Raw genomic sequence first — 16,151 nt, 5'->3', positions numbered from 1 at the left:
GTCTGCAGCTTCTCTGGGCCTCCGGGAGGCACAGACGAGGTAGCCTCCCCAACCCCAGTGACTTCCGCTAATAAAGTTTTGTTCTCCCAGCCCAAATAGCCACCTTTTGTTCCCTCCCTTCTGAGGGGCTCCTTTCCTAGGCCACGCACCCTTCCCTGAGCCTGCCCCCCACCCCACCTCAAGGACAGGAGTCTAGGGCAGAGCTGCAGGGCCCAGTGGGCTGTCACTGTGCTGCTGCCCCAGCCCGGCCTAGGGCTCCTCAGGGATTCCTAAACTGCCTGGCATATTGCCCTTTACTGGGAGAAAAAAACAAAACAAAAACAGCGCCCCCAGCACTTCCACCACTCTTACTTTTATCCAACCTCCCCAGTTGCGCCTGAGGATACCACTGATTACTGCTGCCCCCATGGAAGGTTCCAGCATCCTTCCCCCCATCACCAGGCTTGGGGAGTCTATTAGACCCATGCTGTGTAAGGCACCTGTGGGTGCCCTGTCCATTGTCCCTGAGTGCCGTCAGATCCCAGCCTGGCTAGCCTCATGGTCCAAGCCACTCAGGATGGCCCTGAAGGCGGGGATTGGTGAACCCCTAGCTGCCTAGGTACACACCACCATGGGACCACTTGTGCCTCTGAGTCGGAGAGGGAGGGGGCAGTCCCCCGGAGGGCGGGGATCCCTGCAGAGGTACTCCTGGGCTCATCCAGCTCCACGGGCCAAGGGCCTGCTTTGAGTTCAAGCTGGGGGAGTGGGGCTGAGGAGAGGGAGGGGCCCAGTGGAGCCATGGAGGCTGGCCACACCTGACCCTGGACTGGGGCTGAGCAGAGGAAGGGGCTCACCCACTGCCTGGCTGGAGAGGCCATGGTGGAAGGCAGGCCTCTGTGGGATGGCAGGGAGGAGGCAGGGCAGACAGAGGGCCAGGCTCGCACTCAGACACCCTGCTTGGCTTGGGAGATGGAGTTGCTGGAGGCGAGGACCGTGCATGGGTCTTGAGCCCCTCAGACAGCGGAGTGGTCTTCCTGCGGGGCTGAGGAGTCGTCAGTTTGTGGAGGCAGAGTCCCAGCGGGGTGAGAAGCAGGACAGACAGCCGGTGGGGGCACACACCATGCAGAGACAGTGGCCGGCAGTGAGACCAGGGAGCTTGGCACCAGGGAGGAGGCGCTAAAGCCAGAGGGGACTACGTGGTGGTGCACCCTGGTTACCTAGTACTTGGGAGGCTGCCACTGGAGGTTCGCAGGCTCAAGGACAGCCTCAGTAATTTTAGTGAGCCGAGCCTCTCCGAAACCTATTGAGCCCTTGTTTTTAAATAGTAAAAATCAGTCGGGGGATGTTGCTTGGAGGTAGAATGCCTCTGGGTTGAGTTCCCAGTAACACACACACACACAACCAAAGAAACCCACAAAAGACGAAGCTGGGCGCTGCCTGCCGGGTGTGGTGGCCAGGGGTCTCTGGGTAAGTCTGCAGAAGGCCTGCACGGAGGTGCATGTACACAGGGTGGAAGGTGTGGTAGGACAGGTGTGTGGGCAGGTCTTGAGTGCTCCCCACAAGGATGGGTGGCAATGGCCACAGGGCAAAGTAGGGAGGCCAGAGTCAAACCCTGCAGTGGCAGGCTCAGGCCCCCCGCCTGTGCACAAGCACTCTCCGCCCAGCCCCTCTTGGGCGTGCTGTGGCATGGCGCCCGTGCGGGGGACACTTAATGAGGCCAGTGCCCAGGGTGTCGGTCCAGGCTCTTTTATTGTGCTGCCCTCCTGGCTTGTAGGCCACCAGGTGCCTTCAGTAGGAGGGGCAGAGCTGGCGAAGGCGGCTGCAGCTCCCAGGCAGGCAGCCCTCCTTCCCAGCTTCCCCTTCTCTGCAGGGCAGCATCCTGCTGGGTCCTGCCCCTGCCCCCTCCCAGCTGCCCACAGCCAGTCCTGTGGCAAAGAGCGGGGGCCAGGCGGGAAGAGTGGGCACCCCAGCGGGGGTGGAGTCCGGAGGACGGCAGGGGTGGCTGTGAGCAGAGGCAGCCGCCAGGAGACCAGCACCCTGAGAACAGGAGCCCTGAGGAAGCAAAGCACCCCAAGGAGGGCTGGGAAAGCGAGGCACCAAGTGGTGGGGTCCCCTGAAAGGCGGGGCCCAAGGCACACAGACGGTTCCCTGAGGTGGATGGAAGCCCGGAGGCCGGTCGAGGCAGAGGCGAGCGGGAGCTGGGGAGGAGGGCGCCCGCGGATGCACCGAGCCCGGCTGGCAGCTGGGTGGGCCTCACTTCTTGCCCTTGAGTGTACCCAGGAGCTTGGGCATGAACTTGCCCACCTTGCTGTCCCTCGTGTCCTCCTCCGCCACGCCGTCGCCCGGGCTGCCCGCCTCCTCTTTCTTGCAGAAGACCTCGAAGCGGCTGTAGACGCGCTTCTCCTTGCGCATGCTCTCCATGCGGCGCAGCAGCCGGTCGCGCTCCTCGGCGCTGGCGGGCAGGGTGCGGCTCAGCCGGCCCTGCGGCCCCAGGCTGTCCGAGCGGAAGATGGCCGAGCACTTGTCCTTGTCGGACATGTCTGGGGCCAGGCCTCCGGCGGCGGGGGCCCGGCCCAGCTCGGGGCTGCTGCGGGCCGGGCCGGGCGCGGGGGCCCCGCGGTGCTTCTGGCCATGGGCGCTGATCTGCTCCAGGATGGCCTTCGTGTCGTCCCGCAGGTTGCTGCTGTACAAGGCGTTGGCGGTGGCCGAGGCCAGGCGCGCCCTCGGGCCCCGCTCGTCCTCCGCGCTGTCCCCGCGGCCCAGCGACGGCCGCCGGGGGCTCTCGGGCTGCCCGTTCTCCTGCGGCACGGGGACAGTGCCCTCCTCCTCCCCACGCCGCTCGCTCCTGGGGCTCAGCATCTGCCTGAGGCGCAGGGAGCCCTTCCGCAGGACGTCCATGGGGCCGCCGGCCACCTCCTCCGCGGGCCCGGCCTTCGGGGCCTCCCCGGGGAAGGCCAGGGTGAGGCTGCCCCTGCGCTCCGGCACAGGGGGGCCCGGGCTGCCCCTGCGCTCGGGCACGGGGGGCCCCGGGCTGCCCCTGCGCTCTGGGTGGGTCAAGGTGGGGCTCCCCTTTGGCTCCATCAACCCCGTGGTCGGGCTGCCTCTCCGACTGGGGAAGCCAGGCGTGGGGCTCCCCTTTCGCTCCGGGAAGGCTGAGGTGGGGCTCCCTTTTGGCTCAGAAAGGGGCATCTGGTGCGCTCCGGGCCCTTCCGGCGGGGGGCTGCCGCGCCCCTGCGGGGAGACGAAGCGGGAGGACGGGCGCTCGGCGCCACCCCGGCCCAGAGTCTCCAGGAGCTGCGCGGCCGTGAGCGACGCGGCGCCCGGCTGCCGCTCGGCCTCCTGGTGCAGCCGCTGCGCGAAGGAGTCCCGCAGGTCGAGGAGGCAGCTCTCCAGGCTCCTGCGCTCGCTCCCGCCCGCCTCCTCCCGCCAGGCCTGGGACGCCGCGGCCTGGCTTTGGCCGGACACGGTCACGGCGCCCGCGGGGTCGCGCGCCGGGCCCCGGTACTTCTCCAGGAGCTCGGCCACCTTGGTGGAGGCGGCGGAGCGCACGGCCTCGCCGCCGGGGCTCAGCGTCTCGCTGACCGTCTGCTCCCGGTGCAGGAGCTGCACCTTCTCGGCGGCCCCGCCCGCGCCCTCGGTCTGGGCGAAGATGAGCGAGGAGCGCAGCCTGGAGCTGCGCTGGATGAGCGGGTTCAGGCGTGCGCGGAAGGAGTCCTGCTTGGCCAGGCCGGCCTCCTCGGGGCCCTCGCGCTCCCAGCTCTCGGCGCCGCTGCTGCCCGCGCCCGGCATCACGCCCGGGGCGGGGAAGGCGGCAGGCCCGCGCAAGGCCGAGGGCGGCAGGTCCCCGGCAGCCGCCCGGCCCGCGGGGCCCAGCGCGTCGTCGCCGCCGGCCTGGGCCTCCATGGGCGCGGGCAGGCCCTCCTCGCCGGCGTCCTCGCCGTGGCAGCCGCTCAGGTAGGAGGCCAGGCGCCAGTGGCGCAGCCCGGCCCGGCCCTCGGGCCCAGCCCTGCGCTCGGGCTCCGCCTCCGGGGCGGCGTCGGGGCCGGGGCGGGCGGCCGCCTGGCAGGGGAAGCGCTGGCCCAGGTTGGGGCGCAGGGCCCCGCCGGGCTCCGGGCCTCGGAGGCCGGGCTCGAAGGCGGGGTCGGAGCCGTGGCGCACCTCGCGGGAGGCGCTGGACGGCACGTACTCCAGGCGCTGGTGCCCGTCGGGGCCGAGCTCCGGGAAGCGGGGCCCCGCGCCCAGGGCGAGGTCGTCGTGGTCGGCGAGGCCGAAGCCGGGGCGGCCGGCGCGGAGCTTCTCGAACAGGCCCTGCGGGCGCGCGGGCGCCCACTGCGGGTCCCACTGGTACTGCTGCTGGTAGAGCTGGTCGCGGTGGAAGTGGCTGGTCTGGAAGCGGAAGTCGTCCCCGTGGCCGAGGAAGGTCTGGCGCGACACCTGCCGCGCGGCCGCGAAGTTCTCCACGGCGCCCCCGCCGTCCGCGTAGCTGTGCCGCTTGTAGGCGTCCAGCTCCCAGTGCCGCGCCTGGAAGAAGCCGCGCGGGCCCCCGAGCTCCCCGCCCGGCCCGGCGTCCGCGTCCAGCCGCCGCGGCGGGGGCCGCAGCCCCGCGAGCGGCTCCAGGGCGCCCCCCGGCGGCCGCGGCGGCTCCTCCCGGCGGAAGGCCGACAGGAAGTGGCGGTCGGGGTCCAGGAAGGAGGGGAAGCCCAGGCCTTCTTCCCGCGGCGGCGGGAACAGCAGGTGGGCCCGTTTCGGGAAGGAGAAAGGGGTTGGCGCCCCCAGCCCCGGCATGCCCACCAGGGGCCCGGCCCCCGAGTACGGAGCGAGGGCGCAGGTGTCCATCCGGGCCAGCGCCCCGGCCGAGGGCACCAGCGGCTCGGACTGTGCGAAGAGGATGCGGAACTCCTCGTCGAAGCTGGAGACCAGCTCCCCCTGAAACACGTGCGCCAGGCTGCGGTGGATCTTCTCGAAGGACCACATGAAGCTGCGGGTGGGGGGGAGGGGGAGTCAGGGGAAGCCGCGGCCGGGGGGGGGGGGGGCTCCTGCAGGGGAGGGCTGGGGGCGGCCGGGACCCCGGGAGCGCGCACCTGTAGCTCCCGCTCATCACCACGGCACAATCCACCAGGAGGAACTTCTCCTTCACGTGGCCCTTGAAAGACTTCCCAGTGCGGCAATAATAGGTGGGGCCCGCCACGGTGCGCACGCGCAGGAACTGGAAAGGCGGGCGCGGGGCGAGTCAGGCCATCTCCGGGGCCTCCCCCGCCCCGCCGGCCGCCACTTACGTCTACGTGGTGCAGGTTGACGCGGCACTTGTCCGCCATGTCCAGGAAGTGCTGCGCGTTCATCTCATCCAGCAGGATGTAGACTGGGACTCGGCGCGCGGCGGCCTCCAGCACTTCACTGAGCAAGTCCACGTCGGTGAACATGTCCATCACCACGGCCACCACCTGGGACAGGGCCAGGAGGAAAGGCAACGCATGTGCCCCAGCCTTCCCCCACCGAGGGGGCCTCACACCACCCGCAAGCACTGGAAGACCCCGGCCCAGCCGGGAGGGCAGCGGAGGCGGCTCAGGAGCCGAGCCTGAAGCCGGGTGGGTGGTAGCTGGCAAACTGGGGGGGGGGGGGGCGCGGATGGGAGCCCAGGCAAGGGCAGCACCAGAATCCTGCCCGGGGTGCGGGGCAAGGGAGTCCTTGGACCCTGACCACACAAGTGTCAGTGCTGAGGACAGGCTTCAGGCCGGTCCATGGGGTGGTGACACCACTCCAGGCAGAGGACAAAGTCTTCTGCTCCCGGACCTGCTGTCTCAATTTCCCTGGCTGTTAGAGGCTGCCTTTGCTATTTCCCAACTGCTTGGAGATGCTCTCAGCCGGTCAAAGCGTGTGAGGCAGGACTAGAGAGAATTCTCTGAACTAACCCAGGCTGGGAGAGGCCCGACACCCCAAGTCTGAGTTTGTGGGAACTGGCTGTGGCCATGGGCCACCAAACCTGTGTGGAGAACGGCAGACGGCCCAGCCTCGCAGCCTGAGCTGCCAGGAGCCCGGGCCAGGCCCCCGCTGTCCTGCTTGCCTCTCCCTTTCGCCCCTCCCCATGTTCCCAGGGCCGGCCAGCCCAGTCCACCTTAACCACTGCCCACCGTGTGGCAGCACCACACCTGCTGGGCAGAGCGGATCATCCTGCGAGCCTCGTCTTTGATGCTGGGGCTGTCAGGTGGCGGCGGCTGCACCAGCGTGGTGACCTCAGTGCCCTGGAAGCCGAAGGTCAGGGGCCAGCCCAGGTCAAGCTCAGGTACCGCCTGGTCCGAGTTCACTGGCCAGTAGGTGCCCGAGGAGCCATCCATGTCCACGTCAGGAGGGCTGCCTTCCGGGGGCTCCCGGGCAGCATGCTGTGGGGGCTGCAGGTGGCGGCTCACATGTTCCAGCTCCTCGGGGCACAGGAAGTCAGGCGCCCCCTCCGAGGCTAAGAAGCGGCTGTAGGCCTCTGGGCCTCCCTCAGTCAGCGCATCCACTGCCAGGCGGTAGTACTCTTTGTAGTGAGGCGGCAGGTACCCAGGTGCCAGCGGGTTGTCCCCCTGTGAGGAGCTCTGGGAGCGGCGAGCCATGTTGGGGCCAGGGTCCTGGGAGGCAGGGAGGTGCATTAGCTTGGAGCAGGGGTGCTGGGGCCCAGTGCCCTAGCCCACAGTGGCTGGAGTTCTGCCCATGGCTGAGAGGCCTTTCATGGCCCAGATAGGCTGAGGGCACCCCGGGCCTAGGGTGCCCTGGCTGAGGGAGCTCCAGCAGTGCCTGGGGGATGCCAGCCCTGGCCTCACCTGGGACCCCATTCGCGCTGAAACCCAGGGACTGCTCGCAGTAGGCTCCCAGGAAGGGAGCTCCACTCCACCTTAGCAAGGCCACACTATGGCCCAGACACTTGGCTTTATAAGTCCTTTTCTCTTTTTCTTTTTGTGGTAGTGGGGATGAACCCAGGGGCATTCTACCTCCGAGCTATACCCCCAGCCCTATTTTGTATTCTTTATTTTGAAAGAGGGTCTCTCTGAGTTGCAAAGGGCCTAAGTAGCTGAAGCTGGCTATGAACCCGGATCCTCCTGTCTCAGCCTCCCAAATGCTGGGATTACAAGTGTGCGCCACCATGCCCAGCTCATTATTTGTGTGTGTGTGTGGTACTGAGGGTGGAACCAAAGGGGCTTTTCTACCTCTGGGCTATACTCCCAGACCTACTCTCTCTCTCTCTCTCTCTCTCTATATATATATATATATATATATATATACATATATATATATACATATATATATATTTTTTTTTTTTGCAGCTCTGGGGATGGAACACAGGGGCATTTGACCCTTGAGTTACACCCCCTGCCCTATTTTTTATTCTTTGAGACAGGGTCTCATTAAATTGCAGAGGGCCTCACTAAGTAGCTGAGGCTGTCCATGAACCGTGATCCTACAGTCTCAGCCTCCCAAATGCTGGGATTACAAGCATGTACCACTATGCCCGGCTTTCTTTATTTTGAAACCAGGTCTCAGTAAGTTGTGGAGAGCCTCACTAAGTAGCTGAGGCTGGCTTCAAACCTGTGCTATCCTTCTGTCTCAGCCTCCCAAGCGTGGGGATTACAAGCGTGTGCCACCACGCCCAGCTCATTATTTAATTTGAAGCAAGGTCTCACTGAGTTGCAAAGGACCTCATTAAGTAGTAACTGAGACTGTTCACAAACTGAGATCCTGTCTCAGCCTCCCAAGTACTGGGATTACAAGCATGTGCCATCAGGCCCAGCTGCCTTTCCTCTTAAAAAAATTTTTTAAAAATATTTTGGAACCCAGGAATGGTAGTACACACCTGTAATCTCAATACTTGGGAGGCTGAGACAGGAGGATTGCACGGGTTTGAAGCCAGCCTCAGCTACTTAGTGAGGCTCTCCGCAACTTAATGAGACCGTTTCCAAATTAAAAAAAAAAAATTCCCATCCCCAGTATTACAAATTATATATATATACAGGCGTGGTGGTACATGTTTGTAATCTCAATACTTGGGAGGCTGAGACAGGCTCAGCAAATACTAAAACTCTCATCAAACTGGTGAGACCCTGTTTCTCTTTTTTTTCTTTTTGTGGCACTGGGGGTGGAACCCAGGGACTTTTTTTTTTTTTTACCTCCGGGCTATACTCCCAGACCTATTTTATCCTTTATTTGGAAACAGGGTCTAAGTTGCTGACAGCCTCACTAAGTAGCTGAGGCTGGCTTCGAACCTGCGCGATCCTCCTGTCTCAGCCTCCCAGTGCTGGGATTACAAGCATGTGCATCACGCCGGGCTGTGAGTTCCTGTTTCAAAATAAGATATTTAAGAATAGGGCTCGGGGGTGTAGCCTGGAGGTAGCATGCCCCTGGGCTCCATCCCCACAAATAAAAGAGGAACGGGTGTTTTTTCGGTATAATGCGGGCCGGGCTTGGTGTCGGTGTATTCACTTTGTCCTACCTGTGGTGTGGTCGGGAGGCCCTGGGCTGGCAGCCTCCGCTGGCCAGCAGGGTTAGAGGGCTGAAGGGCTGCACACTGACCCAGGGGGCGGAGCAGGGCTGGGACTTCCTCCAGGGACTGCAGCCTTGGGCCCCGGCCACACCTGTCCCCATCCCCCGAGCTTTGCACTAGGGACCCCCACAGCCCCTTCGCTGACCTCGTGGCTGAGCCTGGCCTCTGTGCCATCCCTGGGTCCCCGCCCTTCCCGGCAGGCCTGTTCTTCACACCCTCAGACCTGGCTCTCCAACTTGTCTATGGCTGCCTGTTCCCACTGCGGTAAGGATGAGGGCAGGGCCTATGTTGTGGCTGTGGGTCTCAGCCCAGGCTCTGTGCGCCACCGAGCCTCCAGGGGGCGGCCTCTCCAGGAAGCTGAGCCTCATCCCAGAATACCTGGACTTCCCCCGGCCCCTCAGGACCGATGCCCTGCTTAACACACAGGTCCCCGGATGTTAGCCCAAGCTGGGAAGTTATTCTACCCAGGAGAATAGCTCTGCCCCCAAGTGTGGCTGGGGTGCTGACGGATGGGGCACCAGCCTGTTGGACCACACCAGGGTTGCAAGAAGACACTTGCCTGAAAATGTTAGGAATCAAACCCTACTATGTGCCGGCCAGGGAGCTGTGCTGTCTGGCTCTCCTAGGGCGGGGCATGGGCCGGAACCGGAGGTGGGGAGACTCCTATGTAACCCCTCCCTTGGCCAGCCTGCATGCTACCGGTCCGCTTGTCCTAGAGAAGACGCCCTGACTTCCCCCGTGGGGCGCTGCCCGGCGGCAGGTGCTCCCCATCACACCTCACACGTGGGGCAGGGCAGTCCTGGGGCAAGGCACACCCGGCAGCTGGCCCAGGGGCGAGGGCGTTGGCCTGTCTGCCAGGGCAGGTCCACAACCTGGTCTGGCTGTCCTGGGGCAGTGTCTGACCACCTGAGTTTGGGGGGCACTTCCTGTCATGGGGGAAACACAGGAAGGGACCCACCGTCCTTGCGAAGCCCCGGGGAGGGGAAGTGACAAGGCATCTGGACTGTAGATGTGGTGGTGAGGAGCCTCCACACACAGGTTCAGGGGGGCCCCAGGCCAGGCAGCCACCTCGGTACTTCACAGACCCTAGCCCCTGCCTGTTTCCTTTTGGGGCACCTACCCCTGGTCTATGGACAGAACGGTGGCCTCTCTCTAGTGGGCAACGGGGCACCCAACAGCCAGCTTCCTGACATTTGTCCACCCAACTAGGCCCAGAGGAAGGGGAGTATCCCATCCAGACCAGTGACTCAGCAGGCTTCCTCCGCTGACCTCTGACCTGAGGCCAGGAAGAGTAGCCAGGGCCCTCACCTCCACTTCAAGGACCCCACCCTCCCCACCTGGGCTGGGGGGGTGGGGTTCCTGTGTCTGGCAGGGGGATCCATGGGAAGGAATTGGGACTTTCACACCACACGGGATGACCGTGGCCAAACTGAGGAGGGAGGGACAGGATTCGGAAGTGGGTAGGTGACCAGAGGGGTGGACCTTGGCTGGATGGGGCTCGCAGGCCGGAAGTCGGTAAGTTATAGCCTGCGGGGTGGGCACTGCGGGGCCCAAGGGTGTAAGGTACACCAGGAAGTTAGCGGCTGCCCAGGCCAGGTGTCCCCTCTGCCCACTCCTGTTCAGGGACTGAGCCCAGGCCAAGGATCAAGGGGCCGGGGACCTCCCGCTCTCCATTCGAGGATCCAAGTCGCGCCCTGGCCACCCCGGCCACGGCAGCTCGAAGAGGTGTCCCCAGAGAAGGTCCAGGCGGTGCCCAGCACCCTTCCCAAGCTGCACCTAGGTCGCTGAGGCGGGCGCGAGTCGGGGCCGGGCAGCCGCCGCGGGCCAGGCCCTCGCTCCCTCGCGCCTGCAGGGCCGGCGCCTGCGCGGGTGCCGCTCACCCCGGGCGCCCAGGTGAGGCCGCGCGGAGCCCTGGCCGCCAGCTGCGATCGGGGGGGGCCTACCTGGCCAGGTGCGCGGGGTCTCGGCACAGGGGCAGCAGCAGCCGACCGCCGCCCAGCGGCCTCGCGGTCCGGTCGGTCCGGCAGCCACTCCCCGGCGCGGCCCGCCCGCCCGCCCGGCCTGATTCACGCGCCCGCCCCCGCCGCCGCCTGCCTCCTGCCTGCCCGGGCAGCACCTGGGCGGGGCGGCTCCGCCCGCGGCGCGCCCGCATTCCTGCCCGACCCCCGCCCGCCGCCGCCGCCCGCCCGGCCCCCTGCACCCAGCCCCCCTGCACCCCAGCCCCCTGCACCCCAACCCCCCTGCACCCAGCCCACCTGCACCCAGCCCCCCTGCACCCAGCCCACCTGCACCCCAGCCCACCTGCACCCAGCCTCCCTGCACCCCAGCCCCCCCTGCACCCCAGGGCCCGCCGCCATCCGCGAAGCCGACGCGCCAAGCCCCTACTCCTGACCCCTGACCCTCGCCCCGGAAGTCGGGGTGACTCGGAAGTTCCGGCTCAGTTGCTAGGAAACAGGCGGCCGACGCGAGGGCAGGGCTCCTGGCCCTGGCGTGGGCCCGCAGGTGAGGCAGGTGAGCCCGGCGCACCAGGAACACCGCCGCACCCCGACCTTGCCGGCCACCCCCACGCTCACACCCCTCACGCAGGGGACCCCTGGCACGCGGGGCCGGTGCTCCTGGGGACTCCCTCCACCAGCTCCCACTACACTCTGATGCCCAAACAAGGGATCGTGAACCACCGACTCCTGTACACGCGGGGCCCTGCACCGACGTGGGGACTCCACCTAGCCCTCAATGCACCCGGACCCGCAAACGCACCAAACCCTACAAGCCCAAGCCCAGTACAGGCCGACCCCCGGCCAGGACCGCGTGAGGCACCCTGTCCACCGAGCAAAGGCCCCCACCCACACCCAAACAGGGCACCTCATACCCACGCATCCAGGGGCACGCACATTGCTCAGGAAGCCCGGGGACCTCCCTTACACATGTCCTTGACCCTGCAGGACAGCAGGAGACCCTCATCCCCCTGCAAGACCTTGGCCCCCACAGACAGGGGACCCCACACACGCACACGCACACGCACCTGTGCACACACCATCCCCACACGGAGGCCGTCATCCCCCTGCCCCAGATGTTCTTGCAGGGGCCCTCCCTACCTGGTGCTCACACCTGTCTTGCCACACCTGTCTCCCTGGCCCTTATGGCCATCAGCTCCAGTCACCTCCTGCCTCCCACCTTCCCACCATGGAGCTGCGCTCAGAGCACTCCTGGTGCCACAGGGCCCTTCCCAAACAGCACCACCCCACTGGTGTCAGTGCAGGGGGCTCAGGGAGGTGAGCTCTGGCCCCGATGAACTGGGGTGAGCCTAGAGAGGAGGGGTTGCTTCCAGGCCCTGACAGCACCTGCAGAGGCCGACAGGCCTGCAGAGGGAGGGGCCGGGCTCAGGAGCAGAGCTGGGGCAGTGAGGGCACCGGGGTCGCTCACAGTAGTGCGGCCCAGAGGTGCGAAGCGGGTGTCCCAGCTTGCTGCAGACTGGGCTGGGCTGGGCCGGAGGGCAGGCATGGAGGCTCAAGGGAGCACATGTCTGCTGCACACCCTTGCTCAAACTACTGGGCACGCGCTCCGGTGACCAGGCTGGGCAGCAAGCTGGTGCGTGGTGAGCCCTGGGAGTCAGTGTGCCTGGCCTGCTTGCCCAGGCCCGCGGCCTCTGCCACTGAAGACAACCTCGGGGGGCTTCTCCTCACACCTGCCAGCAGAATGACCAGTAAGAAGCGGGGGGCTAAAGCTGTGTCAGGGAAGCGGCAGACCCCCCTCGCTGGGCCCAGGCCAAGACCTGCTGCTGGTGAGTACACCCTCTGACCCTAGGGTACTGCCGCCCAAACACTGCTGGGACCCCGCCGCCACTGGAACCCTCTGAGCGGGCCCTGCCCTCCGAGACTGGGCTTCAGGGCATCTCTGGGATAGGCAGAGAGTTCAGAGCTCAGATGTGCGCTTCAGACCCCCATCCTAGGAAGCCGGGCGTGGTGGCACATACTTGTAATCCCCGCGCTTGGGAGGCTGAGACAGGAGGATGGCACAGTTTTGAAGCCAGCCTCAGCTACTTAGTGAGGCTCTCAGCAACTTAGTGAGACCCTGTTTCCAAAAAAAGTATAAGATAGGTCTGGGAGTAGAGCCCGGAGGTAGAAAGCCCCTGGATTCTACCCCCCAGTACCACCAAAAAAAAACCAAAACCCAAAACCCACCCCAGCCTGGGGTCCCTGGGGCTGTGGTGGAGGCTGGGCACAGGCTCAAGGAGAGCACAGCCAAGCCGGGTGTGGTGGCATCCACACACGTGTAATGCCAGCTTTCAGGAGGGTCACAGTTCGTGGACAGCCTCAGCTACTTAGTGAGGCACTCCGCAACTTAGTGAGACTGTTTCAAAATAAAGAATAGGAGCCGGGCATGGGGCATGGTGGTGCACGCTTGTAATCCCAGCATTCCAGCATTTGAGAGGCTGAGACAGGAGGATCTGGGTTCCTGGGCAGCCTCAGCTACTCAGTGAGGCCCTCTGCAACTCAGTGAGACCCTGTTTCAAAATAAAGAATAAAAAATACGCTGGAGGTGCAGCTTGGAGGTAGAATGCCCCTGGGTTCCATCCCCAGACCCGCAAAAAAAAAAAAAAAAAAAAAAAAAAAGGTTGGGAGTCAGGTGAGGTGTGGTGCTTGCCTAGAATCCCAGTACTTGAAAGGCTGAGAGAGGAGGGTCACAGCTTTGTAGCTAGCCTCAGCAATTTAGTGAGGCCTTCCCAACTTAGAGAGTTCCTATTAAAAAAAAAAAAATAGAATGTGGTGGTGCACGCTTGTAATCCCTGTGCTTGGGTGGCTGAGACAGGAGAGTCGCACAGGTTCAAAGCCAAAAGGTCTGGGAGTATAGCCCGGGGGTAGAAAGCCTCTGGGTTCCACCCCTAGTACCACCAAAATAAAAAATAAAAAAATAAAAAATAAAATAAGTCCAGGAGTGTGGCTTGAAGGTTGAGCACACCTGAATTCAATCCCTAGTACTGCAAAGAAGAAGAAGAAAAGAAAGATTGTGGATATAGCTCAGTGGTAGATTGCTTCTGGGCTCAGTCCCTAGTACTGAAAAACAAAATGAACAAACAAGCAAAAACCAGTTTTGAAAAAGTACAGGGCTAGCTGGGCGTGCGCACGCTTGTGATCCCCGCGCTGGGGAGGCGGAGACAGGAGGGTCACGCAGGTTCGAAGCCAGCCTCAGCTACTTAGTGAGGCTCTCAGCAACTTACTGAGACCCTGTTTCCAAATAAAATATGAAATAGGGCTGGGGTGTAGCCCGGAGGTAGGAAAGCCCCTGGGTTCCACCCCCAGTACCACACACACACACACAAAGTGCAGGGCTGCCAGGCGTGTGGTGCACACCTGTAATCCCAGCATTCTGGAACCTGACACAGGAGGATCATGGTTCGAGGACAGCCTAAGTTACTTAGTGAGGCCCTGTACAACTTAGTGAGACCCTGCTTCAAAATAAAGAATAAAAAATAGGGCAGGGGGTGTAGCTCGGAGGTTGAATGCCCCTGGGTTCCAGCCCCAGACCCAAAACAAAACAAAACAAAACACCTCGCAGGGCTTGGTTCTGAGTTGGGTCCTGGGGAGCCTGTCCTCCCATCTGCTGCCTCACCTGCTGCCCGGGTCCTGTGCGGTCAGGGACCCCACAGCAGCCACCCCGCCCTGAGGCCCACTTGTCCCTTGTCACAGCTGTGAACGCCTCCCAGGCCGCACCCCTCCTGGACCCTTTGTGCCCAGGCCTGCCTGGCATCTGTGCTTGCTGCGAGAGCATCCCACCTCTACCACAGCAGCTCCCGCTTGGCATGGGCTGGCTCTTAGCCCTGGGCCCCAGCGAGATCCTGGATTCCCAGAAGCTGATGGGGTGCTGGTGATCCCACACCAAGCCAGGTTTAGTTACCCAAAATAGCCCCAGCCGCGTCTGAGGCCGGCACTCCTCCCGGAATGCGGATAATGGGCCCAGGCCCGCGTGCTGCCTCTATGACCTCAGGGGCCTGCTCCCAGTAAACAGGGCAGGGCGGGTGCCACAAGCTGCCAGGAGGCTAGGGCCGGCGTGTTCCTTCTTTCTGCAGCCTGCCTCTGTGTGCCCAGGCCCCAGCCCCACGCCTTAGCCTGCTCGCTGCCCCGGACAGCCGCTGTGGCCGCCGCTCCGGCTCTCTGGCCCGGGATGCGTGGTTCTGCAAGAACACCTTCCTCCCCACATCCTCCAGCGGCCTCTGTCCACCAAGCTTTGGGCAGCCTCGGCGGCTTGATGCCCCGGTCTCTACAGCACCCTGTGCTGCCCCCGCCTTCTTTGGCAAATGTGAGCAGGGCCACAGAGCTCCCACGGCTAGCCTGGCCTCTGGCAGAGTGGCCACAATGCCAACACCCTGTCCTGACTTCCTTCCCACTCCCTCCGGCCTTACCTGGCCTTGGGTCTGCAGCGCCTCGAGGCCCTCGCTCCGAAGCTGCTCCAGGGCCACGGCCAGCTGCAGCCCCTCCATGTGCACCCAGGCCTGCTCCTCCTGCAGCTGCTGCAGCCACAGCTGCTCCTCCTGCCACAGCTGCATCTGCAGCTGGGCCTGCCGCCGCCGGTCCTCCAGCAGCAGCTGCTCCTGGGCCAGGCACAGCTGGACCTCGTGGAGCCTTAGCAGTTCGGGGCCCAGGGCCGGCATGGGGCCCCAGGCTCCACAGCCCTCCATGAGCTCAGGGAGGCACAGCGCCAGCTCAGACCCCGCAGCAGCGGCCTGCGCTGGCCCCAGGGCTGCCTGTGGCTGCTCTGGCCCAGCTGCCCTTGGTCGCTGGGGAGCCAGCTGGGTGCTGGTCACGTGCCCCATAGAGGCCACCCCCGCCTGGTCCCAAGGGCCCCCCGTGGCGGGGGGCGGGGGCTCGGCCTCTGGGCCCTGCTGCCTGGCTGCCCGCTGGGCCCTGCCCGCCCTCCTGCCCCGGGGTTTGCGAGCTCGGCCTCGTTTCCCAGACATGGCCCTGGATCCAGTGCCTCTTTCGCCGGGTCTGCTCCCCCGGGGGCCGGCTCATCCACTGGCAGCTCAGGGGCACTGGAGAGGCGGCAGCAGGCTGCCTGCTCCCGGCTGCGATCGGCCCCCAGCGCCCGCGGTCCTGAGTGCCGCCCTGCCCCTCGGCCCGCACCCGTAGCACCGCGGCGCCCGGCCCTGCTCCGCCTATGGGCCTCGCAGGCCCCACTCGGCAGGGCCGGGCCACGCCAGGGAGTTTATAGGCCTCGGCGGCACGGTGGCTCACCCAGGCCGAGAAGGCTGACTAAGGAGCTGACAGGCGCAGGACTTACGGGCCACAGGCCTCGCTGGCCAGACGGGGAGGGCGACTGAGAGGCTGGAGGCGTCTCAGCAGCTAGACCGCAGCACACACTGGCTGGCGTGCCCGGTCCTGCCTGGGCGGCACCGAGGCCCCTCACCCTCCCCGGCCCCACCCCAGGTCGCGGGAAACTTGAACTGCCATCAAGGCTGGGAACTGTGTCCTGGCTGCACTGAACCTCGGACCCGGACCCTCACTGGCCACAGTGCGTCCCCAGCCGACCTGAGCACTTCTCAGAGCGGCCAGGGGCTCTGGAGGCGCAGGGCCTCGCGGCCCAGTGTGGCTCCCGGAGGCCTGTGCACTGGTGAAGGAGCACTGGACCTTCAAAGGCCCGGGTGGCATTTTTTTGGGGG

The 16,151-nt window shown here is 64.7% G+C and overlaps 1 protein-coding gene across 1 annotated transcript; it reads right to left on the bottom strand.

Moving 5' to 3' along the window:
* Positions 1 to 2,232: 2,232 nt before the first annotated feature.
* Positions 2,233 to 15,504, bottom strand: FAM83H (family with sequence similarity 83 member H; the record flags this gene model as incomplete). The annotated part of the gene is made up of 5 exons (XM_080693951.1): positions 14,895 to 15,504; positions 6,126 to 6,587; positions 5,256 to 5,420; positions 5,061 to 5,185; positions 2,233 to 4,957 (listed from the first exon to the last, which is right to left on the bottom strand). Exons 1-5 carry the CDS (start codon positions 15,447 to 15,449, stop codon positions 2,233 to 2,235), a joined length of 4,032 nt encoding a protein of 1,343 aa, XP_080550077.1. The 5' UTR covers positions 15,450 to 15,504.
* Positions 15,505 to 16,151: the final 647 nt, after the last annotated feature.

Source organism: Muscardinus avellanarius (assembly GCF_963383645.1).
Source record: "Muscardinus avellanarius genome assembly, chromosome: 4".
Taxonomy (NCBI): domain Eukaryota; kingdom Metazoa; phylum Chordata; class Mammalia; order Rodentia; family Gliridae; genus Muscardinus; species Muscardinus avellanarius.
This window is presented reverse-complemented; position numbering and strand designations above follow the sequence as displayed.